The sequence below is a fragment of the Chanodichthys erythropterus genome, chromosome 10, assembly GCF_024489055.1.
Source record: "Chanodichthys erythropterus isolate Z2021 chromosome 10, ASM2448905v1, whole genome shotgun sequence".
NCBI classification, from domain to species: Eukaryota; Metazoa; Chordata; class Actinopteri; order Cypriniformes; family Xenocyprididae; genus Chanodichthys; species Chanodichthys erythropterus.
The window spans coordinates 4482674-4508370 of NC_090230.1; the positions used below are offsets into that span (position 1 = coordinate 4482674).

At 37.2% G+C, this 25697-nt stretch overlaps 2 protein-coding genes across 3 annotated transcripts in view; both read left to right on the forward strand.

Moving 5' to 3' along the window:
- Positions 1-13604, forward strand: part of si:ch211-126j24.1 (phosphofurin acidic cluster sorting protein 2) — an 86910-nt gene extending 73306 nt beyond the window's left edge. For both annotated transcript variants that reach the window (XM_067398513.1, XM_067398515.1), the window contains exons 19-24: positions 4519-4561; positions 7123-7165; positions 7252-7393; positions 7587-7810; positions 7906-8019; positions 11462-13604. In XM_067398513.1, coding sequence (XP_067254614.1) covers positions 4519-4561; positions 7123-7165; positions 7252-7393; positions 7587-7810; positions 7906-8019; positions 11462-11577 — 682 coding nt within the window. In that variant the 3' untranslated portion in view covers positions 11578-13604. The remainder of the gene's footprint in view (positions 1-4518; positions 4562-7122; positions 7166-7251; positions 7394-7586; positions 7811-7905; positions 8020-11461) is intronic.
- Positions 13605-15238: 1634 nt separating this feature from the next.
- klc4 (kinesin light chain 4) overlaps positions 15239-25697 on the forward strand; it is a 42457-nt gene continuing 31998 nt past the window's right edge. Inside the window, exon 1 of the mRNA XM_067395859.1 lies at positions 15239-15402. The gene's annotated coding sequence lies outside the window, so the exon portion shown is untranslated. The remainder of the gene's footprint in view (positions 15403-25697) is intronic.

The window sequence follows — 25697 nt, forward strand, 5'->3', positions numbered from 1 at the left end:
TCTGTGCCGCCAGAAAGGATCCCAGCCCCGCTCTGCCTTGTGTAACCACTCCCACCAGTCCACTGTGCTGCAGCCTTGCCTCTGCCTACTGAACAGCCTCTTCTACCCTCCATTTCCTGCCAGTCCTCACTTGGATCCCTGCAGTTACTACTTTGGGATCTCTTGATTCCCTGTATCGTACCACTGTAACACTTTATTTAAGGGTCTTTTAACTAGTTTCTTATTAGCATGCATATTACTGGAATATTGCCTATTTATTAGTGCTTATTAAGCACATATTAATGCCTTAGGGACCGCTCACATATTACATCTAAAAACGTGTGGAAAGCGCAGCCGCACCACTTTTTCCTTCTTTCCAAAGTGCTTGCGCTCCCGTGGCCTCTGGCGTACGTGAGGTTACAAAAGGGGGTACGCGAACAAAATACTGAGTATTTCATTTAATTCTACCATACCTTAAAATGTATTTCTAACTGGCAAAATGCTGTAAATCCATTATATTTAATCAAATAACATAATTTTTGCAGTCAAAAATGACTGCATCCACAGAAGTATAAAATAAAACAGTATTTATTTTATAAAGTTATTCATAAAGGTAAAAATACGCACTGGAAAATCAATTTAGGGGGCAAATATTGTCCCTTAATGGAAAAGGTGTGACTGCAGTCTAAGTGGAAGAGAGGGGGTACACAGAAGGATGGTAGCTTCTTCAGGGGGTACTCCACTCTAAAATGTTTGAGAACCACTGCTTTACAGCTGTGATCAGCTGTTCGGCTGAGTTTTCGATGTTTTGTTATGGAAAGGCCGAAGCTGATCAATTGGTTCTTGTCACATGACCTGCGTTGTGCTTGCTGCATTCTGAAAAGTTGAGAATTTTTCATCTTGATGTGCCTGGAAAACGCACCGGATGCGCGTCACAACCGCGTCGCTTCCATTATGAGCGCCTACGTTTGAAATAACGAATTTGAGTGTGCAAAAGACATGATATGTGAACGGCCCCTTATTCTGCATGACCATATTCTACATTCTTAATCCTACCAAGTACCTAAACTAAACAACTACCTTACTAACTATTAATAAGCAGTAAATTAGTTGTTTATTGAGAGAAAAGTCTTAATAGTTAATAGTTTGTGTTCCCTATACTAAAGTGTTACCGTACCACTTCTCTAGTTCTCATTACTTTAAATTCCTCCTAAGGTTTTGAAGGGTAGTTCTTGTGATGTCCAAAAAGTGCGATGCTGCTCAGGCTCTTCAGCAGCACCAACCATCTCCTGAGGTAGTTGCTGACTTTCCTCTCCAAGATCTCAACTGTTGAAATCAGCAAGGGATCCTAGAGAGAATGCTGTGCTGGTACAACCAGGGTTTGAACTTCCATAGCAGACTTGTCTATAGATTTCAGCCAGCACTCTAACTCTATGCATGTGGCCTGGATAGATCTTGTGTCCATCAAAGAACTATCAAACACCTTTCCTAGGCTTTTGACTGGCTTTTCAGATATAGTTGGGATGGCTGTACCTGCAATGTGAAATCTGAATTTTTCTTCAAACTTCCCTTTCTTCAGTACCAATGACGTTGAATTGGCTGGTTTGAAATGCATATGGGCCCAGTCCTCCAGCTTCTGTAGGCCTTGTAGAATCCACCGACATCCTGGGACTGATTCTGTGGTAACTGTAAGGTCATCCGTAAAGACCCGGATGGGACAGTGTCACAGAAATAGTACATCCTGTAATAATCCCGATCTCAACCTTGTGCCGGCTTGATGTCATTACTCCTGAAGATATTGATGATTAATGAGGTACTTAGTGTGTGTTGCACCAGCTTATGTGGAATTCAGCCATAAGCATTTGCCAGCTCTAGCCACAAAACTTCTAATTTGCCCTTGTTTTCTCTGGCCTCCCTAATGAGCTGTGTCAGTATACCGGTGTGCTCCAAGCAGCCTGAAGTACCTGAAATTTCACCTTTCTGTACTGCTGTATCTATGTAGGTGTTCTCTGCCAAATAGGTACACAAACAGTGCTGAAGAAGATCTTTGCTTCTATGCTCAGCAGGGAGATTATGCAGAACTGGTCTATCTGGGTTGAGTTTTCCTCCTTTGGGATCCAAAGAAGGAAAACTGCTCTGGGATTGCTCTGAGATTTTCCTCCTTCTCCTGATGACTCACAGAATCTTACACAGATGAAAAAGGAGCTTAGGGCAGTTCTTGTACACTTTGTATGAGGTGTTACTTGTTACTTGGTCCAGGTGCAGAACCTACCCTTGCCTTGCAAACAACCTCAATGACTTGCTTCAACTGCAGCTCTGACAAGTCAAACTGTGTGTCGGGTTCAGGAGGGTCTATCAAGATGTCACACTGCCCCAAATCTTGTTCTCTCTTAGGATCACTATATGTATTACTCAAATATTGATTAATTTCTTCCTGTGAACAGACCAGCTTTCCACTGCACTTCTGCCCCAGCAACTCCTTGGTGAACTTAAAGGGGTTGCCTATAAAAGCAGCACATCTCCGGGCCCTTTCACGGTGGTGCCTCTGATGCCACTCTGCTCGGTGGAGGACCCTGATCTTCTTTTGCAGGAAACCCATCAGCTGAGCTAAGCCAATGTGCTCACTCTCTCCTGCTTCCTTGTACTGGGACTTCAGTGCTATGAAATCCTGCCTGGTGTTATGAATCCTCACCACTCTATAGTTTTTAGGGTAAGATGTTCTCATACTTTTTCCCTCCTCTTCTCCTAACCTTTCTGCTCCCATGCTGACAATGATTGTTGTCTCATGGTTTGCACTTTTCCATCAGCCTCACCCTTAACCGTTGCCTCCAAAATCTGGTTGACATCTTCATCAAACTGTTCCCACAGTGAAGTCATACTAGTTACTGGCCATTTGATCCACCTTCTGCTGAACTTAATGTTGGGGGCATTTGTTTGCAACACATGGAGGTTCCAGGATCTGTGGGGTGACTCCGGACCTGGCTCCTCCTGCATCTCACCAAGTTGAACACCTGTGCATTGTGCTGCTCCTCCTCCTGCCAAACACTTCATTCTTGCTTAGTGGATCTTCAAGCCATGATCATTCTTGCAGACTTTGCCACATATACACTGGCTATTCGTAGTCATTTTTACATTGCTTGGGTCTAAAACCAAGCTCTGTGTGAGTCCTCCTCACAGCCATCCCTTTCTGCCCCGGTATCCGATTCTCCAAGCTGTCACTGAATCTCCAGTTGTCACCACACTATTCATGGTTGCCATGGTTGATGGATCATGACTTGTTTGTGAAAACGTTCATAGGCAGATTTCACACACAAATTTACACCAAACCTGAACACTAATAGAACTTTTTTTTTGTTGAGTTTTATTTATTTATTTATTTGTCTATTTATCATGGACATTCTTGAATGTCACTGACCCAATTGGTAGAGTTTGTTCATTCACAGCTTCAAATTTAGAAAAGGAATTTTGAAGTTTGAGACCTAAAGAAGATATTGCAAGCAGAAAGATTTCTCAAAGTTGTGATTGGTCATTGTACATGTTGGTCAGACATTCTCTTCGTGTATAAGTGGGTGGTTCTTGGCTTAAATAAGTTATAGTGTGGATCAAACATTATGCCAATTATAGTCAGAAGACTGGTTACACGAGAGTACTCTTGTGCCAGCCCTGTTTTTGTCAGCTACAATCGAAAAAATTCAGAATTTTGGAAGTTCCTCTTGTTATGGTTTCCTGAGTCTGGAGAGCAGCTACTATCAGTTATAGAAAACTCTTGGGAAGTGCCACGAAAGATTATATAACAATAGCCCTATTGACACCTGGTATTAAGATGCATTTTGGTGGATTGGATCACAAGTAGACAAGGGAGACACATTCCTGCTTACACATGGTGTTTTAATCCGTCTCTTTTGTCCACTTTCAACCACTTCCGTCCTGATTTCTTCAAGGGAAGGGTCTATGGGTGGGTCAATCTGTGGGATTTTTCAGATATTTCAATCTAATAGACAAAATATGCTCGCGCAATTTACATATGAACACTCCGGAAACAATCGAAAAGCATATAGAGAGCAGCAGCTTTCGTTTCTGCTCTGACAGCCGTTTTCAACTACCTCTGGAAGTAGTCGAAAGTGGACAAGCTCAAAACATCTTTGAGACTCCGTTTACACCTGTATTTAGCATTGCCCACTTGTGATCCAATCGACCAAAATGCATCTTAATACCAGGTGTAAACAGGGCCAATGAGTTCAATAATGAAGTGTCCCCATAGCCTGCAGCCTTACACCCCCCTGACTGGTGGAGGATGTAAGAAGCTATCCCAGTGTCCTCATGACCCAGAGCCATGGCATGAGCCCTCACACTCACTGTGGTCTCTCACAGCACTCTGTCAGCTAGAGGGCACCACTCTGTGTCACACTATCAGATCTTACACCCCTCATTCTCACCCCCCCACACGCATCTCACAGACCATCCGCCCTCACTGACAGCTTAACATTACATGTCCGGTCCAACCCGTGCTAACATTTCCCTCCTGTTTGACTTCGACAGCCCTGACGAAGATTCCTGCCAGAAGTTTGTCCCATTCATTGGGGTGAGAAATGCTTTTTCTTACTCAATTCCTCTCTGTTGTTGTTGTTCTAAAGATGCAAATATACTTGGTTGTCCCATTAAAAAACATATCCCATGTATGTCATGGTGAGAAATGTTTATATTTATATTTCTTATATTTGAATTATAATTAAATATTGAATAAAATCTAAATATATATTTAAATTAGTAAACCATTTAAACTAAAATCAATGTTTAGCACAAGCCTGTTATTGTATGATTTTTCCTCATCACAAAATGGAAAATTCCATGCAAATATTCAGTTTTTACACAAATTGTGAGCTCATCCTAATGAAGTTGGTTCAATCAAACGTTATTGTAAGAAAACAGTTTTAAGGGTTTAGTTCACCCAAATTTGAAAATAATGTAATTTATTACTCACCCTCATGCTGTTCCACACCCTTAAGACCTTCGTTAATCTTCGGAACACAAATTAAGATATTTTTGTTGAAATCCGATGGCTCAGTGAGGCCTCCATAGCCAGCAATGACATTTCCTCTCTCAAGATCCATTGATGTACTAAAAACATATTTAAATCAGTTCATGTGAGTACAATGGTTCAATATTTATATTATAAAGCGGCGAGAATATTTTTGGTGCGCCAAAAAACAAACAAAATAACGACTTATAAAGTGATGGCGATTTCAAAACACTGCTTCAGGAAGCTTCAGAGCATTATGAATCAGCGTGTCGAATCATGATTCGGATCGCGTGCCAAACCCCCAAACTGCTGAAATCACGTGACTTTGGTGCTCCGAACCGCTGATTCAACACGCTTATTAATTTATGCTCCGAAGCTTCCTGAAGCAGTGTTTTGAAATTGGCCATCACAATATAAGTCGTTATTTTGTTTGTTTTTTTGGTGCACCAAAAATATTCTCGTCGCTTTATAATATGAATATTGAACCACTGTACTCACATGAACTGATTTAAATATGTTTTTAGGACATTAATGGATCTTGAGAGAGAAAATGTCATTGCTGGCTATGAAGGCCTCACTGAGCCATTGGATTTCAACAAAAATATCTTATTAAAGGAACACACCACTTTTTTTGAAAATAGGCTCATTTTCCAACTCCCCTAGAGTTAAACAGTTGAGTTTTACCGTTTTCGAATCCATTCAGCCGATCTCCGGTTCTGGCGGTACCACTTTTAGCATAGCTTAGCATAGTTCATTGAATCTGATTAGACCGTTAGCATTAAAAACGACCAAAGAGTTTTGATGTTTTTCCTATTTAAAACTTGACTCTTCTGTAGTTAAATCGTGTACTAAGACCGACGGAAAATGAAAAGTTGTGATTTTCTAGGCTGATATGGCTAGGAACTATACTCTCATTCAGGCGTAATAATCAAGGAACTTTACTGCCGTATCATGGCTGCAGCAGTGCAATGATATTACGCAGCACCCGTGAGCCCCTGCTTGCACAGGGAACGTGCCTTGCAACCATGGAGACGTTTGTGAGAGACGCTGCGTAATATCATTGCACTGCTGCAGCCATGATACGGCAGCAAAGTTCCTTGATTATTACGCCTGAATGAGAGTATAGTTCCTAGCCATATCAGCCTAGAAAATCACAACTTTTTATTTTCCGTCGGTCTTGGTACACGATTTAACTACAGACGTGTCAAGTTTTAAATAGGAAAAATATCAAAACTCTTTGGTCATTTTTAAGCGCGATGCTAACGGTCTAATCAGATTCAATGAACTATGCTAAGCTATGCTAAAAGTGGTACTGCCAGAACTGGAGATCGGCTAAATGGATTCGAAAATGGTAAAACTCAACTGTTTAACTCTAGGGGAGCTGGAAAATGAGCCTATTTTCAAAAAAAGTGGAGTGTTCCTTTAATTTGTGTTCCGAGGATTAACGAAGGTCTTACTGGTGTGGAACGCCATGAGGGTGAGTAATACATTTTCATTTTTGGGTGAACTAACCCTTTAAGTGTTAGCTACTTTCATAAAATGTTGTTTTTTCAGAGATTAAAATTTTGGTAACAGGGTAATTCCAAACCTCATTTAAAATAAATATAACATAAAACAGCTCATAATAATTTATGTTGACCTCCCGAGGTCAGTGAACAACTATTTCACTACTTTTTGCTTAGTTGGAAAGAGAAAAAAAACAAGACTTTTAATTTGCGGAATGTGTAGAGCATATTATGCGTATAGTATGCTATATTTCTCAATAGTATGCTACATTTCTCTTCTGTTGGGAAGCTGCATACAGTTATCATCAATGAAATAAATAGATATTTTGTGTTTTAACCTAATCTGATGTAAAATTTTCTTGGAACAAACCACTATCAACTGTGATTTTTAACATCTTATTCTTGACTTATCATTTGTTTGAAATCACATCACATTGAAAATGGAAGGTCAAGTCAAAAGCATTGCATTGTTGGATACAGTATTATGCACAGTACTGGCGGAATATTACACATTTTGGAGTTATTCTGTAAATACGGAAAATACTGCAGAAATAGTACAAACAATAGTATGCTGTTTCAAACATAATTCATTTAGGATTTGGATGTGTTTTCTTGCAGTTGGTTAAAGTGGGAATTGTGGAGCACAGCTTATCCACATCAGGTAGGATTTGCATTTAGCCAATAACACAATGAAAACAATAACAGCAGTGAAATATGACTGATGTGTGTGTGTTTGTCGTCTGGCAGTGGATTCTGATGATGCAGTGATGGTGGGCAGTGTGAACATGCTCTCCTCACCTCCAGCACAGACGGGAACACCGTACGGGAAAGACATGACCTCCACCCCTCCCTCATCCCCATCTGTTTCTGCCAGTCTCTCTGGAGCAGGGTACGAGAAACTATGTATAGCACAAATGCTTAAGAATCCTGATCTTTGTCCTAGACAACAGTGTAATTTCTGTGAGAAATGAGGTTGAAAATGAGCATGAAGATGAGTCAAACATGGCATTGGTGCCAGTGACAAAGCGTTTTTGCGTACATTATCTACTGCACTCTTATATTTCATATGTATCTGTGTGCAGTTCTCCAGGCACCGGGGGTGAGGTGATGGGTCTTCAGGTGGACTACTGGACGTTACAGGGTGCAGAGAAGAAGAAAGAGGGCGAGAAAAGAGACGTGGGGATTAAGAACACGTTGAAGAGTAACTTCCGCTCTCTGCAGGTTTCCCGAATCCCCAACGGAGGAGAGCCAACGCCCCCTCCCGGCATGGCCATGACAGTTGTCATGAAGGAGAAAAACAAGAAAGGTGTGTTGCCTTAAAATGAGCTGCTGTGAGGGTGAATAGTTTGGCTCCTATGTGCTGTTGCTTTTAGTTCACGTCTGGTTTCCTTCTACACTCAGTGATTTTCCTGAGCAAGAAGCTGAAAGAGAAGGATGTGGACTCTAAGAGTCAGGTGATAGACAGCATCAGCAGACTCATCTGCACAGCTAAACACCAGCACACCATGCTGAAGGGTAAGCCAACACACAAACACATGAAATCCAATGCACAGAAAGCCCCAGTAGTGAGATTTTGTGGTTGTACCTGACTGCCACCCTGTGGTCACTTGAGCAATACCTTATAGTCACTACAGTCTAACTGTGATGTCTGTAATAAAACCATGCAAGGCTTATCATTACCATTAATGTTATAAAAGTTAAGACTTTTATAATGTTTCAAAAGATTTCTGTTTCTAATTAAAGATGGTCAACTAACTTTGATTAACCCTTTGATGCACAACATGGGTCAAAAATGACCCGGCTGAGTTTTTATTTTCTATATCTTTGCAAGAAATTATTTTAATTATTCAGTATTCCAGGTATTCCTCAATTAACTTGTTTTTGATCATCACAAATCCTCATTTTAATTTTTTCTTTCTTACTTTTTTAATAAAAATCATTTTTGTATCACTACCCTTCTAATGCGCAACATGGGTCAAAAATGACCCGTATTCATTTCCTATGTAATTTTAATAACGGTTGAGTGTTTCTTTGCTGAATCTTTAAAAGAAATGTATTTTATCATTCATTTATTCCAGGTATTCCTTAAATATCTTGTTTTTGATTGTAAAAAATCATTATGTTCATTTTTTCTTTCTTACTTTATAAACAAACACAGTTTTTGTCTGTCTACATCAATTTTACACACATGGGTCAAAAATGACCCGTATTCATTTCCTATGTAATTTCAGTCATGACTGAGTGTTTCTTCGCTGAATCTTTGAAAGAAATTTATTTTATCATTTATTTATTTCAGATATTACTTAAATATCTTGTTTTTGATTTTCTACAAATAATTATGTTTATTTTTCTTTCTTACTTTATAAACAAACACAGTTTCTACATCAATTTTACACACATGGGTCAAAAATGACCCATATAGAAATCTTTAAGATTTGCAAATTTTTGCAAGTAGGAACATATTTACTGCAGACAACTGTTCATCTGCCACACATTTTACATCTTAACAAGGCTACTTTTGTATATTTGATGGATGTAAGTCTTATTATATTTAATATATTAGGCTATATATTTCATAATTTTTAATTTTTTGTCATAAATCAATGCAATTGGTCATCCTTTATGTCTGTCAGCGTTCCTGAAATGTAACAGTTTTGGACAAATAGTCAAAAGTGACCCGAATTAGTTATTTTCTATATCGCATATATTACAATAAATTAATTTTATCATTCATTATTCCATCTATTACTCAATAACCAAATCCTTATTTTAATTTTTCCTTTCTTTTTGAATGAATTTTTTTGAATGTGTGTGTCATTACCTTTCTAAAGGCCAACGTATACTTCACTTTTTATGTGTACGTGAGGGTCAGCATACAGATTTTTGTAACTTTTTAAAATATGAAGCAGCACAACTGTTTTCAACATTGATAATAATAAGAAATGTTTCTTGAGCATCAATTCAGCATATTAGAATGATTTCTGAAGGATCATGGGACACTGAAGACTGGACTAATGATGCTGAAAATAGGAGTAAATTACATTTTAAAATATATTACAATAGGCCTATAGAAAACATTAGGGGTGTAACGATACATTGATTTATCAAGATATTGTGATATAAAATGTGATGATATGTACTGTTTATGTAAACGATATGATTCGCAATATAGGCCTGATTTCACAGACAGGGCTTGGATTAAGCCAGGATTAGCCTTAGTTCAAAATAGGACATTTAAGTATCTTTTATAAACATGCCTTAGAAAAAAACATTACTAGTGTGTATCTTGAGACAAAACAATGGCACTGGCATACAGTACCCTCCACTAATATTGGCACCCTTAGTAAATATGAGCAAAGGCAGCTGTTAAAAAAATAAATCTGCGTTGTTTATCCTTTTGATCTTTCATTAAAAAAATTCACAAAATTCTAACCTTTTTATTGAAGTAAAACAATTGAAAGTTGGGGGGAAACTCACTTTATTAGGAAATAAATGTTTTTCTCCAATACATGTTGGGCACAATTATTGGCACTCCTAGAAATTCTTATAAGTAAAATATCTCTGAAGTATATTCCCATTCATATTTACTTTTTATTTTTAGCACACCAGGGTGATCATGAACATGAAATTGTCCAGCCATGACTTCCTGTTCCACAGAAGTATAAACATGAGGAAACACAAAAGCCAAATTCCCTTAACCATTCATCACAATGAGTAAAACCAAAGAATATAGTTCTGATGTGCTGCAAAAGATTGTTGAGTTTCACAAAATAGAAAATGTAAGAAAAAAGCTAACGCATTGAAAATCCCCATTTCCACCATCAACACAATAATTAAGAAGTTCTAATCAACTACAGATGTTACAAATCTGCCTGGAAGAGGACGTGTGTCTAAATCGTCCTAATGCGCGGTGAGGAGGAAAGTTTGAGTGGCCAAAGACTCTTCAAGGATTACAGCTGGAGAATTGCAAAAAGCCTAAAAAAATTTACCAAACAGCACCTACATCCCCATAAGTTGTTTGGGAGGGTTTCAAGAAAAATCATCCTCACTCATCCAGAAACAATCTCCAGCATATTCAGTTGTTAGACATGACTGGAACTTCAAATGGGACCAGCTTCAATGGTCAGATGAAACAAAAAAAAAAAAAAAAAAAAAAAAAAGAGCTTTTTGGCAGCAAACCCACCAGATGGGTTTGGTGCACACATGGATAAAAAGTACCCCATGCCCACGGTTAAATATACTGCTGGATCTTTAATGTTGTGGGCCTATTTTTCTGCTGGAGGTCCTGGACATCTTGTTCAGATACATGGCATCATGGATTCTATCAAATACCAACAGATAAAAAATCAAAACCTGACTATCCCTGCTAGAAATCTTATAATGAGCCATGGTTGGATCTTCAATCAGGACAATGATCCAAAACAAACATCAAAACCAACACAAAAATGTGTCACTGACAAGCTTCTGCTATGGCCATCCCAGTGCAATGTGTGTATAGTTACACCCCTAGAAAACTGATATTTTCAGTTATAATAATATTAGAATATTACTGTTTTTGTATTTTGTTCAAATAAGTGCAGCCTTTGGTAAGCTTAAGATTTTTCTTAAACATTTTAAAAATTTTGAAAGGTAGTATATATTGTAAATACCATATTTCTATATTTCTGTTATGTATTAAATTAAAACCATTATGGTTGTAAATATTTGTTCTGATGAAGATTCAACTATATTACAATTTTCTAAATAATATAAAACGGGAAATGTGTTTTCAATTTAGTTCAATGTGATTCAACTTGATAATTTTGTCAAATTTTACTATTGTTACAAATGCACTGGATTTGTGAACTGAAATTCTGGATCAGATATTTTTGAGATTTTGAGCTCATTTGGTGTTAGAGGTAATTGTGTTCCTTTTAACAGCAGTCTTTTTTAAAATTGTCTTTTTTCGCCTCTGCAGTGTCCATTGATGGTGTAGAGTGGCACGACGTGAAGTTTTTCCAGCTGGCCGCGCAGTGGCCAACTCACGTGAAACACTTCCCTGTAGGAATCTTTGGCTACAGCAAGGCCGTGTGACCTGCTGGTGCCATTCTGGAACTTTCTCCAGCACAAGGGGAATTCACGGATGGTGGGATCAAACAGACAAATGGATTTTCCTGTGGAAATGGTCAATTTGAAAGCCTGTGTCCTTGACAGAAATTTTGTTAGTGATGTTACTTGTCATTTTTGTTGCTTTGGCAGTGAAAGGAGCATTGGTGTGTTTGAAACAAATGCTGTCTTTTATGTTAAGATAAGCAGCACATGTTGTGGTAGGAATCGTACCGGCACGTATGGCAGCTTCAGTTTGCACTTTGTTGGGTTATAGTTTGATATTATTTCTGTGAAATTATCTGTGTTGATAATTGTTCTATGTACAATATTATAGGGTGGGATTTATGAAGTGAGTTTGACTGAAATTGTATTCATGAAATTGTTTGTTTGTGTGGAGTATGGTAATGGTGTGTTGATATTCACAAGTGGGAAAGGTTAAAGGAAGAGTTCTCCCAAAAATTCTTGTTGGACTACAAAAGTCATGACAGATTTGTGTGAGGAACAGATCTACATAGCTCCTAAATGTTATTTTGTGTCCGTTTTGATGTCTTTGAGTTGAACTATTCCTTTAAATGGCAAACGGGAGGAGTTTGGGTGCAAATGGGAGGGGCTTTGGAACACGTGGGAGGGGCTTAAGTTGATGTTTGTTTTATGAATTTAGCGTAGCTGTGAATTCTAAATGGCACATCCTTTAAATTTAGTAACATGAACACTTATGTTAAGAAAAGCGAGTTCGGTTGTATTTAATACAGTACTTTATAATTTCATTACCTGGATGAATATCAAAGGCATGTTGAGGGAGAGGGGAACACACGTGGACTACATGTGTTCACTTGTGTGGTGCTTTAGGGTTTTTTTGTATGGAGAAGGCAGCTTGTGTGGGTTTCTAAAGGGGGATCTCAGTTTGTAATGTTAAATGCTTTAAAAAGCCCTTTAAATTGTTTTATCCCCGCTCTGTGTGGGGCTGTGAGCAGATATTTTCACTTTTTACTCTTTTTACATTTTTACCTGCCATCTCTGATCATACCACTGTTTTGAGTGTTTTTGGAAAGCTGTGTCTTTGTGTGTTGAATACAGCGTCCAGTTACTGCCAGCGAATAAGGGCTTGTATTGAAAGATTGTTGGGATGACAAAAGGCCATCCGCTGTAACTTTTTTGTAACTTCGGTGGTAGATCTGTTTATGTTCGCTCACGCTTCAAAAGTCCCTTTACAAAAACTGCCCATTTGTAAATACTGAAAGAGGGTGACACAGCTTTACCTGTGTGTGTGTGTGTCTGTGAAAGAGGTTTTCAGTATTAATTTTAGGGGGTGAGTTTGCTGTTACGACTTATGGCGTTATTTTACAGCCATGCGCAACTGCGATATAGTTACATTGTGCATAAAATAGACGTTTTTCATGTCTTTCATGAGTAGAACTGTTACTGTTCTTTTCATTGTATGTTTTAGCCTACTTTTATACTGGTTTTGTTTTTGAGGTGGGCTGCTGGGGTTTGGTCAACCATTTTGGGCCTCTAGTTGTTTTTAAGCACTACTTTTAGGGCGACATGAGGAGCTTTTTTTCTTTTTTAAATCTGTAAAACTGAGAACACTAATATTTGATCTGTCTGTTTCAAATAGAACTGCAGACATTTGCACAAACATTATTTTTAAGTTTGACAGTACTGATTCTGAATGAACCACTGAGGAAAGCTTCTCTTCTTCTATTCTCTGTGACGTGTGTACATAAACGTACAGTATACTGCCATTTCATATCCTTTATACAGGTTTGAATTGTCATACAAATACTAAAATGATTTTAACCATGGCTGCATTGTGATTTTTTTAACATTTACTATTAGTATTTTTTTTCTATTTGCCTTTTTAAAGGAGTTGGACTCTTTTATAGACGTTTTCTTTTTTGTTTTGCTTTCAGACATTAACATGTAAATGAAAATAAGAAAGTGGACCAGTGTGTTCTGGTTGTTGAGTGCACAGACAAAAACTTTTTTTTCAGTATTTGATAAATACTTAATGGAGGATTGTGCAAATAAATGACAAATAATAAAAGTATGTTTGTGTTGTGCTATATGTCTATGGTAGCCCTGCTGAAAAAATCCAGCATTGCTGGTCACCAGTATAAGGTATGTTTTGCATGCTGGGACCAGCTTGGTGTGCTGGTGGGCCAGCATATGTTATCTTTTGGGTGCTGGTATGATCCCAGCAAGACCACATCAAAATGTATGTATATGTTACATACAGGTGTAAAGACTAAGACAATTTTTAAAATTAATTTGAATAAATTATTAGAAAAAACACTTGTCGCCGGTTACATGTTTTATTAGCACACAGTAAGATCCTCAGTGTTAAACAAACACTGCTCAGTTTTCATATGGTCCCAATCTATAAAGTGTAAAAGTAACACTGAAGCAATGTTGCAGTTAGTGAAATAAGGTAGATTCACTCTACGAGTGATGATTGAACATTAAGGCCTTTGCACACTGAGTCTGAAATTCGCATTGCGAAATTTTCACACATTAAAAATAAATACGACCTCACGTTTATCATGTCAATCGTGTTTGCACACTGCCTCCGAAACTGAAGTCCATCATAAAAAAATTCGGGTCAGGTTTGATTTTCTGCGTTTATTCTACTTACGGAAAAAACGGAACTGGTGCCGCGTTCGTTCCATAAGTAGAATAGGGAAGGCGTAGGACATACAGCTAAAGCTTTTTGAAGAATACGAAAATGCGGTTTTGGCGGAACCACTTGGAAGGTTTTTTTTTTTTTTTTTTGAAAATGACCTATCGTTTTAGTAGATAAGACCCTTATTCCTCGTCTGGTATCGTTTAAAGCCCTTTGAAGCTGCACTGAAACTGTAATTTTGACCTTCATCCGTTTGGAGGCCATTAAAGTCCACTATAAGGAGAATAATCCTGGAATGTTTTCATCAAAAACCTTAATTTCTTTTCGACTGAAGAAAGAAGGACATGAACATCTTGGATGACATGGGGGTGAGTAAATTATCAGGAAAAGTTTATTTGAAAGTGAACTAATCCTTTAATGTTATGCTTTAATTGCCAGTTTTATAAACACTCCTACAAATTACATTAATATCATTCATCATCTTGTATTGTATTCTGCCAGCAGATGGCATTAAAATCAAAGTAATCATCCGTCAGGCGAGAGTTTTTCCCCCCAGGAATATTTAAATATTTTTCGATCTATAAGTTCGAATTCTAAAATAAATAATAAATGAATAGTAATGAATATAGGCTAACAGAAGAATCTTAATCATCTATAAATCTAATTTATATGTATTGTTTTCTAATAAAATATACAAAACACCTGCATTCTATACTAAGTGTAACTCCATCTGCTGACATGATTTATCAGACAATTTACCTTTACAAGTAAATTATCTGAATTTCTCCTCTCGAGGAGATGAATACTTATGAATATTGCTTATGCTCCGTTTGACGTTGCGTGGTAATCTTCCTGGGATGTCCGCTCATTAATATTCATAACCAAGTATGTCGCCCGCTACCAGCAGCCCATTATAATCGAAGTGCCACCCGCTTACTGCCTTTCAGCCAATCAGTTAAGACCATCACGTTACATAATTAATATTGATGAGCCATGCCTTCGCCATAGTAGAATTGGTGAAGCGCAGCCGCAGAAAGTGCGCAGTGCCGGTCCAGTGTTCGGTGATCCTGACTTCTCGCAGCCCGGTTCTGGATATGTGATGTAACGTTATTTTCTCTTAGTTTAACCTTGAATTAATACGGTGCCGTACATCACAGTTGCTGTGAACGGAGCAGTAATCTTAGCAGGTAAGTTTTGATATGTTAATGAGCATCAGAGTGTCTTTGTAATAACACACATGGCGTTATGTATAGTGTTAATAATATGAGGTAACGTTAACCAATAATGCATGTCTATTGTAAAGATCAGTAGATTTACATTTAAATGAGTGTGTGTTATGTAAGCAAATGGTCTAGGGATTTGTTTTGATCGCGTTTTTATCTGTTAGCAATATCCAGTGTGTGGGTTTGGGTTGGGTTTTTTGGACCGTGTCATAAACTCAGATCATTGTACAGTGACCTATGGACTGACTGTGTCTCATGCATCAGCAAATAAGCACCAGGACAACACCCCGTATATTAACACCTGATGCAGTATTACAGTAGATCTAATAATAACATACTTTAAAAACACTCAGTACAGTACAGTAGATATAATGTTTACTGTCTCTGATAACACCCTATACACAGAATGGCTATTATGTTTTCATCCAAACACATCATTTTCTTCTGCTTGTAATGTTGTGTCATGTACTCAAAATACTTCTTAAAGTGGTAACATCTATATTAGTTGTATACAGACATTTTCAAATATTTTTGTGTTCTGTGCTCTTAAGATTAGGACATAAACTACTACAATACAAACCTAGATTTTCAGTTTCTTTTGCACTCTCTTGTGTCTAACATCCCCGACGGCACATTTAGTGCGTTTAGAGCATGCAGACACGGCCACTCCTCACTTCAGCAAACAGTTAATGTCAATAACGCAGTCCAGATAAGAGCCACCCATCACATCACTAGACATAACATGCTTACTAACATTTACAAATGTAGTGTCATATCAGTGCTGAACACTTTTGCTAGGGCACAAATTATTGTTTACTGTCTGGTTGATCTGATGATGTTTTTTGATACATTTTCTGAAGAAAATATGAGTGGTGGCTGCTAGGGTGTTCTGTCAAAAAGAGGTTTTTAGCTCATCTAACAGGTGAAAATGTCATTTCACATATACAAGTTAATGCGTAGTACACAGTTTATTTGTTTTAAATCACAAAATTTGAGGAATATTACCAACCACAATTAGCAAATGTCACTATTAATAAACAAGACTGACATACCCATCAAACACTCTGATTATTTACAGATAAACAGTATTTATTTAGCAAAAAATTAAATAAAAATGCAATTCATACATATACTGTAAAAATGATAAGCAAAGATTATTGGAGTATGTTTTACAAGAAAATACTATTTCATTTTTTTCTATTTCAAAATTTCACATTGAGTTCAATGTACTTGCCATTTCTTTGCAATTATTTGTGAAATTTACTAGCAATCTCTCAGTAAAAATGGTTTCAAAGTGATTTAAACTCATTTTGATATTTCAGTTCTCACAAATACACATATATATATAAAATAATAAGAAAATAATGCATATGATAATATGAAAGAAATGTTTCAATAGGTTATGACATTTGTTTGTGATGTATTTATTGTGCATTGGCCGCTATTTATAATATCCTGGAACGGTCAGCTGAGCAACAAGATCGCAGCACAATTCTCACAAGGATGCGTTCTGTGTCCTCGAGTCCTTCTGAGTTTGTTCTTTCAAGGGTGCATGGCAAGAGCATGTTCTTGGAATTGAAAAACTTGTGCAATCATGGTGATATTTGGAGAAAAACTGTGCTTGTTGTGAGATCGCTTAACTCTTTCCCTGCTTTTTTTTTTTTTTTTTTTGTTAAGATGCCAGCCAGTGTCAGCGTTTTTGATAATTTTCACAAAAAAATTCATGGCCCCCAGAATATTTTGTTGTATGAATATCTGATCTGGTTTCAAAGTGATGTAATTTTATTTTGATATTTCTTTGAAGTAAAAAAAAAATGTCCTGTTACCATAATGAAAAAAAGCCTTTAAAAAATAAAATTTTGGCGTAGTAATAATTTTCTTAACAAAATTATAAAAAGATTAAATTAAATTGTACAGACCACTATGACTGTGTGTCAAAGTTTGTAGGTTTCTTGAAACATAATCTTTTTATGACAAGGAAAGGTTAGTTCAGGTTGTAAAATGTCATGTGGTGCGACTCCCTTATATGACATTTATGAATTAGAAATAAGATGTGTACATTCACATGTTTCCAGTTGTAGGGAATTTAAATTTAAACGTTTATTGAAAAAGTCTTTAAAACCATATAAAACCTATATGAATACAACTTGGCTCGTGTTGTAAACTCAATATTTCTTTTTATTCATCTTGGCCACTCTTTGTCAATGACCCAGATACGTTTGAAGCTTTCATGTAAGGACTTGCCTCTAATATTCATTAGTGGTCATAAATCACATGTTAGTTCTAGACTGTTATTGAATTCAGAACACTGAGACATTTAGGAAACAAACCCTTCCCCATTGACTCAACGGATATTTAGATGAGGCTTTGGTGAACCATAAAGCTGACTAAATACTGAACATGTACCAGCTGCTTTTGAATCAGCTTTCAGCCACTAGGGAATCAAAGCATTGATTGAAATCTTTATTCGGTGTAGTAGTCACAAGACATGGAGCAGTTTAAGGACTGAATCTCCATGCAGACTTAATGGTAGTGACAGAAGATTGTCCATAAGCTCTTGTACCCATCTGCCAAAGTCACCAATATGAGTATGCCCCCCGGACTATATTTCACCTCAAAAGAAAAAAGTATAAATATTTTGAGTAGAGTAAATCTGGTAACAATTTACAATAATGTCCCGTTAGTTATTGATAAACTAACATTAACTAACATTGAGCAATACATTTTTACAGTGTTTATTAATCTTTGTTAACATTGGGATTAACAAAGATTGGGATGTCCATGTCTTCTGGCGCTGAGTCTGCCTGCACACTTGTGTTTCTCACAGATATCTCACATTTCATCACTGACTCAAAATTTGTGTTCTATTTTGGTTTCTTTGTTGCCATGGATATTAGAGAGGGTTAACCGGTTAGTTCAGAAAAGGCTGGAATACACTTCAAAGCACTAGGCTTCATACAGGTGCTGTCTTAGTTGGTTCAAAATGCCGTGACTACAGTGCTTACAAGATTCAAGAAATCCCAATTTTAGGTTCTGTATCAAATTTAAAATTCTGCTACTTAAACACCAAGCTTTACTGTCTGGCTCATGTGCGATTTTGACACATCAGACACAAAAAGAGGCCATTTCTCAATATGCTTTCTTAAGCTTTCTTAAGCTTGCATCCTTCTGTTGTCGTACTACATCATCATCAATCATCGAAGTTCAATTCGATGTACCAATGATGTGACGAATGCAGACTTAAGAGAAACAAACTGTTAGCAATCCCTGAAGATGCTGCAGACGATGTACAAAAGTATGTAAGCTTTTAACTCTGACTTAAAGGATTAGTTCACTTTCAAATAAACTTTTCCTGATAATTTACTCACCCCCATGTCATCCAAGATGTTCATGTCCTTCTTTCTTCAGTCGAAAAGAAATCAAGGTTTTTGATGAAAACATTCCAGGATTATTCTCCTTACAGTGGACTTCAATGGCCTCCAAACGGTTGAAGGTCAACATTACAGTTTCAGTGCAGCTTCAAAGTGCTTTAAACGATACCAGACGAGGAATAAGGGTCTTATCTAGAATTTTCAAAAAATTACAAAGTATATACTTTATAAACACAAATGATCGCCTTGCAAGTGCTTCGCCATTCCGCCTTCCGTATTCTTCATACGCTGTATGTCCTGCACCTTCCCTATTCTACTTATGGAAAAAATGGAATTGGCGCTACGTTCCTTCCGTAAGTTGAAGAAGACCCTTACTCTGATCTGAAGATACCTACACTTACTAAAAGACTACATCCTGCAGTGTGTGGACTCTCTAGGTGTGGTTTTTGTTTGTTTTTTGCAAAGTGACAGACATGCACGATAATGCCAGATCACTCATCGTTAAAACAGTAATTAAGATATTATCATAGACGTATCGCACACCACTAGCATGGCTCCAAAACTCTGGTATAGAGTTTATGTTGTGGAGCTTAATGTTAAGAATATCCTACATGTGCGCTGCCACATGAAGTTCTGCTTATTACAGAAAGAGGCTAACTTTAGAATCCTATCTTTTCTGTTTGGTAACCATGGCCATATCAGTTAGGACCTCATTTAGTACAAAATCTATTAGAGAATTACATTTCTTAAGTGAAATATTTTATGTGATTTTATAAAAATCACATTAAAATAGCTGTGTCTGAGAATGGTGTTATGTTTTTATTGATAATACAAGATAAAGAACAACAGTGATGTTTGATAGTGGAAAGACTTTGGAAGACTCAAGTGATGTGCTGCTCTTTGATGACAAAACACTGATGAATAATTACAGATGTGATGGAGTGGATTAATATTTTCTAAGTACAGATAAGATTTCATAGAATAAGAATCCTAAATCAGTTTGTGAAATTTCTGAATTTGTAAAAAATCCTAAATTTACTTATCAGATTTTAAATTTAAAAAAATTAAGATAGAATGCTTCTGTATTATGCCTGAGAAGAAACACTCAACCTAGATAAACTTCTGATGGTAAATTTACAGCTGAGGTTGTTAGAAGATGTGAAATTGTAAATGGTTACTGGATTTGCTAAACAACTGAGGATCACACACTACATGGTCTCAGCCTCAGACGTCATGGTCACAAACTGTTGGCTGATGCATACAAAATTGGAAAAACTTCAGGAGTTTCGAAGTTGTCATCTGATTGGTTGAATTCCACAGGATTTCCAGGAGACGTGTGTGTTACGTTCTTTAACGGTCTGTCTGGAAACAAAGCTGTAGTGATGCCAAACCCCAATGGAAAAGAAAGCCGTTGTGTTTACAGCTGTGACAATGAGTGTTTACTAGGATCAACTAAACTCTGTGTTTTTGAAGGTGCCGCAGGACATCTTTTTAAAAGATGTAATATAAGTCTAAGCTGTCCCCTGAATGTGTCTGTGAAGTTTCAGCTCAAATTTTTTAAATTCATTTTTAACTGCCTATTTTGGGGCATCATTAAAAATGCGCCGATTCAGGCTGCGGCCCCTTTAAATTCTCGTGCTCCACGCCCACGGAGCTCGCTCTTGCCTTAACCAGCATAAACAAAGTTCACACAGCTAATATAACCCTCAAATGGATCTTTACAAAGTGTTCGTCATGCAGCATGTCTAATCGAGTAAGTACAGTCAAAGTCCCTTTAAGACAAGTCATTTCACTCGGCGGCCATCTTTGAAACGCCTCTCAGGCATCCTGGGCATCATGCAGCTCCTATCTCTTTGAATGGGGAAACATCAGATTCTCCAAAACTGTTCGTCAACCTTACGATTAAATTTGATATTTGAAATCACCAATGAAATCTAACAACAACCGACTCATAAATGTAGTTTCTAAACGCTCGGATCATGACAAAAAAAATGTATTTTTCAGGCTGGATCAAGCTAATGTGCATGCGCAGACATAAATGCGCGTCTCTTCGGAGGCGCGCGTCTGACTGTTTCTATAGAAACCGGTGATTCTAACGGCCGCTGAAGTGACGCGATGACTTTACCAGTCGACGATTGCCTCTTATTTAGAAGGCTGGACTTATTCCGCCATATTGCGCGTTACACTTTCTCCCATTCAAAACAATACAAGTGACACGTCTAGTCTTTGGTACAGTGTTTATTTGAATGTTTACATTTGGTTATGAATGAGTTTGATAGTGCTCCATGGCTAACGGCTAATGCTACACTGTTGGAGAGATTTATAAAGAATGAAGTTGTGTTTATGCATTATACAGACTGCAAGTGTTTAATAATGAAAATAACGACAGTCTTGTCTCTGTGAATACAGTAATAAACGATGGTTACTTTAACCACATTTAACAGTACATTAGCAACATGCTAACGAAACATTTAGATAGACAATTCACAAATATCAGTAAAAATATCATGCTATCATGGATCATGTCAGTTATTATTGCTCCATCTGCCATTTTTCGCTATTGTTCTTGCTTGCTTACCTAGTCTGATGACTCAGCTGTGCACAGATCCAGATGTTTTGCCCTTGTCTAATGCCTTGAACATGGGCTGACATATGCAAATATTAGGGTTATACATATTAATGATCCCGACTGTTACGTAAGATTCGGTGTTATGTTGAGATTCGCCTGTTCTTCGGAGGTCTTTTAAACAAATGAGATTTATATAAGGAGGAAACAATGGAGTTTGAGACTCACTGTATGTCATTTCCATGTACTGAACACTTGTTATTCAACTGTGCCAAGGTAAATTCAATTTTTAATTCTAGGGCACCTTTAAAAGTATGTGAAGTTCACAACATAGGCTCTTTAAAATACGTTGAAGAGTTTTACTCACGTTTTTGCTATTATTGTAGAGACATCGATTTTACATTTTTTATACCCTAAACATGGCGTTGAACAAAACAAACTGTAACTGGCTGTTTTACATGTCAGTCAGACGGCCTCCTGGACGTTGCTATGGAGTCTAGCCCTTTTTCCATCAGTTTGAAGGTCTGGCTACACGAGACTACACACTACCAGACTTTCAAGTCTTTCTGAAAACAACAAAATCATGTAGAAACGTGTTGCATTGCTAGGAGACACATGACAAATGAAAACAGTGTGTTCTAAAATCTAGCTCAAAATATCAAACACGTTAGATGTCCTCCGACTGGATGGAATCATAGTCTGAAGTCTGTCAGAGTCTGTGCCCATCATACACTAGCCTATGTGATTTTCTGTGAAATCTGTCTTTCTGCAACTAGTGTCAACTCGTCTTGACTGCAAATCGGGCCAAATACCTGGGCAAAAGTTGTGTAGTGTATTTCAACCTTAGTGTTGTAGTTTACATAGAAAGCCTCAACAGAGGAATTATTTTCTAACAGCTGTGGCTGACCTTAGGTGTTTCTTTCTGTTTAATTATTAAAAGAGGACTATCAGAACAAGGTTTAACTTCTAAGTAAATGATTTTCATTGTGGAAATTAAAAGGCATAGTCACATTAACCAATGACATAAATCATTCTTTGGATATAGTGAGCAATTTCAATAAACTGTTTTGTTAAAGACTTTTGATGCATTATATATAACACATTATTATACTTTAATAAATAGTTATTCTAAGACAAAAAGGACTATTATCCCTCTTTTGATTAGTCAGTGTTGGATGCAAGGCACTATTGATTTAGATCACATGACTTACTGGAGGCTGAATGAGTGGATATCACAGTGTGAGACTGATGTTGTCAGAGATTCCGGGAAGTGTAAATGCTTTACGCCCAGCTGATTTTAAAGCTTATAGTAGCTTTTAAAGCTACTATTTTGGAGTGAACCAGTTTGACAGGAAGTACTGACTGATTTTAGGTGCAGCTGTGGTTTGGTGGTTTCAGAAGAACTGGGAAATGAGTGTGTAAACTGGTTGGATCTGTTGGGTATAAGATTTAGATACTCAATTAAGGGACCCAAATGCCACAGTCATGGATTTTGGTTGAATTATGGCATACAAGTAATTGTGATTAATAATTTAAAGTGCCTCACTATGCTGCTTTAAAGGTTCCTGGTTTTGTTTAAGAGTCTCCTACAATACGTTTAAATGTATCCAAGGTCAAAAAACACATTAATGTTCTCATAATAAAAACTGCAGCATCACCTCTTTTCTCACAGTGCCTGAAACGGTTCGATAAACGATCCGGTTTTTCTTAACCCCTCCTTTCCGAGAGCCTCCTCTGCTCTGATTGGTCAGATGGCCCAGGTTTTCTGTATCAATTCCAGCGTGAATCCTCAAGTCTTTGGAAGTGCATCAGATTGGATTCGCTTTCGCAGCACAGAAATCAAACATGTCGATAACACAAAATAAACTCTTCCAGTCGAAACAAAGTAGACGTTGTTCGTGGGCAGGCAATGAAGACCATAGACTGGCATTAAGCAAATTTGTTTCGAGCAGGAAGTAAGACTGGAATTACTGATGATTCATTTCAGGCAGTTCAGAATTGATTCTTTCTTTTGGTAGGCAATAACTTAATTTATCTTCACTTTGATGTTTGAAACTTTGCAGACCTTTTAAATTCACAAACAGCTATACTACACACTACATAAAAATGTGATGTCCAAAAAAGCATAATAGGGGCACTTCAGTTGTTTCCTTTGTTTGTTTAACTTTTTGTTTGTGATGCCTACATTCACCTGTTGCATTTCATATTTATATCATTTTTATAATGAATATAATTTTTTTCTAGTTATTTCAAGTTCTAAAATATTTAATCTGTAGAAATTATTATTTGTGATTAAATAATAATTTAAAAAAAACTCACAAAGGACTAGAAAACTCATGGAAGTTCATTGGTAATAAAACCTGAAGAGCATTCAGCTATTAAAACTTCTATTGCAAATTCTGAATTTTAATTATTCTAATTATTTTATTATACTGCCATTCCTAGTTTCTGTAATAAATAAATAAATATAAATAAACAAAAAAAATTAAAAAGTCACTTTTGTCATTACAGCAGAAGTACCAGAAATATAATAGTACTGACTGATTAAAAGAAGTGTTATTTTATTCATTGATATACTATAGTTTTTGTTAAATTTTAAAGGTGCCCTAGATTCAAAAATTGAATTTACGTCGGCATAGTTGAATAACAAGTGTTCAGTACATGGAAATGACATACAGTGAGTCTCAAACTCCATTGTTTCCTCCTTCTTATATAAATCTAATTTGTTTAAACGACCTCCAAAGAACAAGCGAATCTCAACATAACACCGACTGTTACGTAACAGTCGGGGTGTACGCCCCCAATATTTGCACATGCCAGCTCATGTTCAATGCATTACACAAGGGTAGAACGTCTGGATCTATGCAAGGACAACAGCGAAAAATGGCAGATGGAGCAATAATAACTGACATGATCCATGATAACATGATATTTTTAGTGATATTTGTAAACTGTCTTTCTAAATGTTTCGTTAGCATGTTGCTAATGTACTGTTAAATGTGGTTAAAGTTACCATCGTTTCTTACTGTATTCACAGAGACAAGAGAGCCGTTGCTATTTTCATTTTTAAACACTTGCAGTCTGTATAATTCATAAACACAACTTCATTCTTTATAAATCTCTCCAATAGTGTAGCATTAGCCGTTAGCCACAGAGCACAGCCTCAAACTCATTCATAAACAAATGTATACATCCAAATAAATACTATACTCGATGTATGCATGATGAACACTTTGTAAAGATCCATTTTGAGGGTTATATTAGCTGTGTGATCTTTGTGTTTGCTGTTTAAGGCAGTTGAGAGCTCACTGGGGCGGAGGAGCAGGAGATTTAAAGGGGTCACACTCTTAATTGGTGCATATGTAATAATGGCTCAAAATAGGCAATTAAAAAAATGTATTAAAAAAAATCTATGGGGTATTTTGAGCTGAAACTTCACAGACACATTCAGGGGACACCTTAGACTTATATTACATCTTTTGAAAAGGCACCTCACGTGCACAGGAATTTTGAGGGGCAGTTGCTCTGACCTAAAAAAGGGCACTCCCCTACCAATCCCTCCCCCCCCCACCTCAGGTGTGTTATTTTTTCTAATAATTCAACGGCCCGTCGTCAATTATTCCTTACTTGAATCACAGCTTTAATAGTGTTTTGACATCGACAACCCAAGTGCATTTTACCTCAAACTTGAGTCTAGTTAACTTTCTAATGTAGCAATCGCTTCTCGGGTCGACATTAACACACTGACAAAATTATATTCAGAATTAAAAATATTTTTATACCACTTTTTAATGTGTGATTGTGTAAAGGTTTTCACGAGATACCAACCTTTCGCGAACTTGCTTCCAACACTCGTTCTCATGGAGGCGCGGTGTGCACGGAGGGGAGGGGCTGTGCGTGCGCGAGTATGTGAGAGAGACGCGTGAGTGAGAGACGCAGGGAAATGAAATGCAGCTGAACGTTTGCTCTATGAAAGACATTGACAAAGACGAAAACTAAGGACATTTAATCTATTTATTTTAGTTAGTTTTGCCAAACACACATTACAGTTTTGGTTAGTTATAGTTTTTTTGTAATGCCTCGTTTTTATTTTTATTTTAGTTAACGACGATGTTTTTTCCCATCTAGTTTTCGTTTTTTTTTGTTCGTTTTCGTTAACGATTATAACCTTACTCACCTTTCCGACAACGTTAAGTCGTCTCACCCGACAACCGCGACAATCTCCTTCTAGTGCCGCTCATGCAGGCTCAGCTCAGGTGCCGGTCGCGTGCAGCGCTGCAGCCACGTAAACAGAGTTTGCCCTTCCCCTACTGACTTTCACT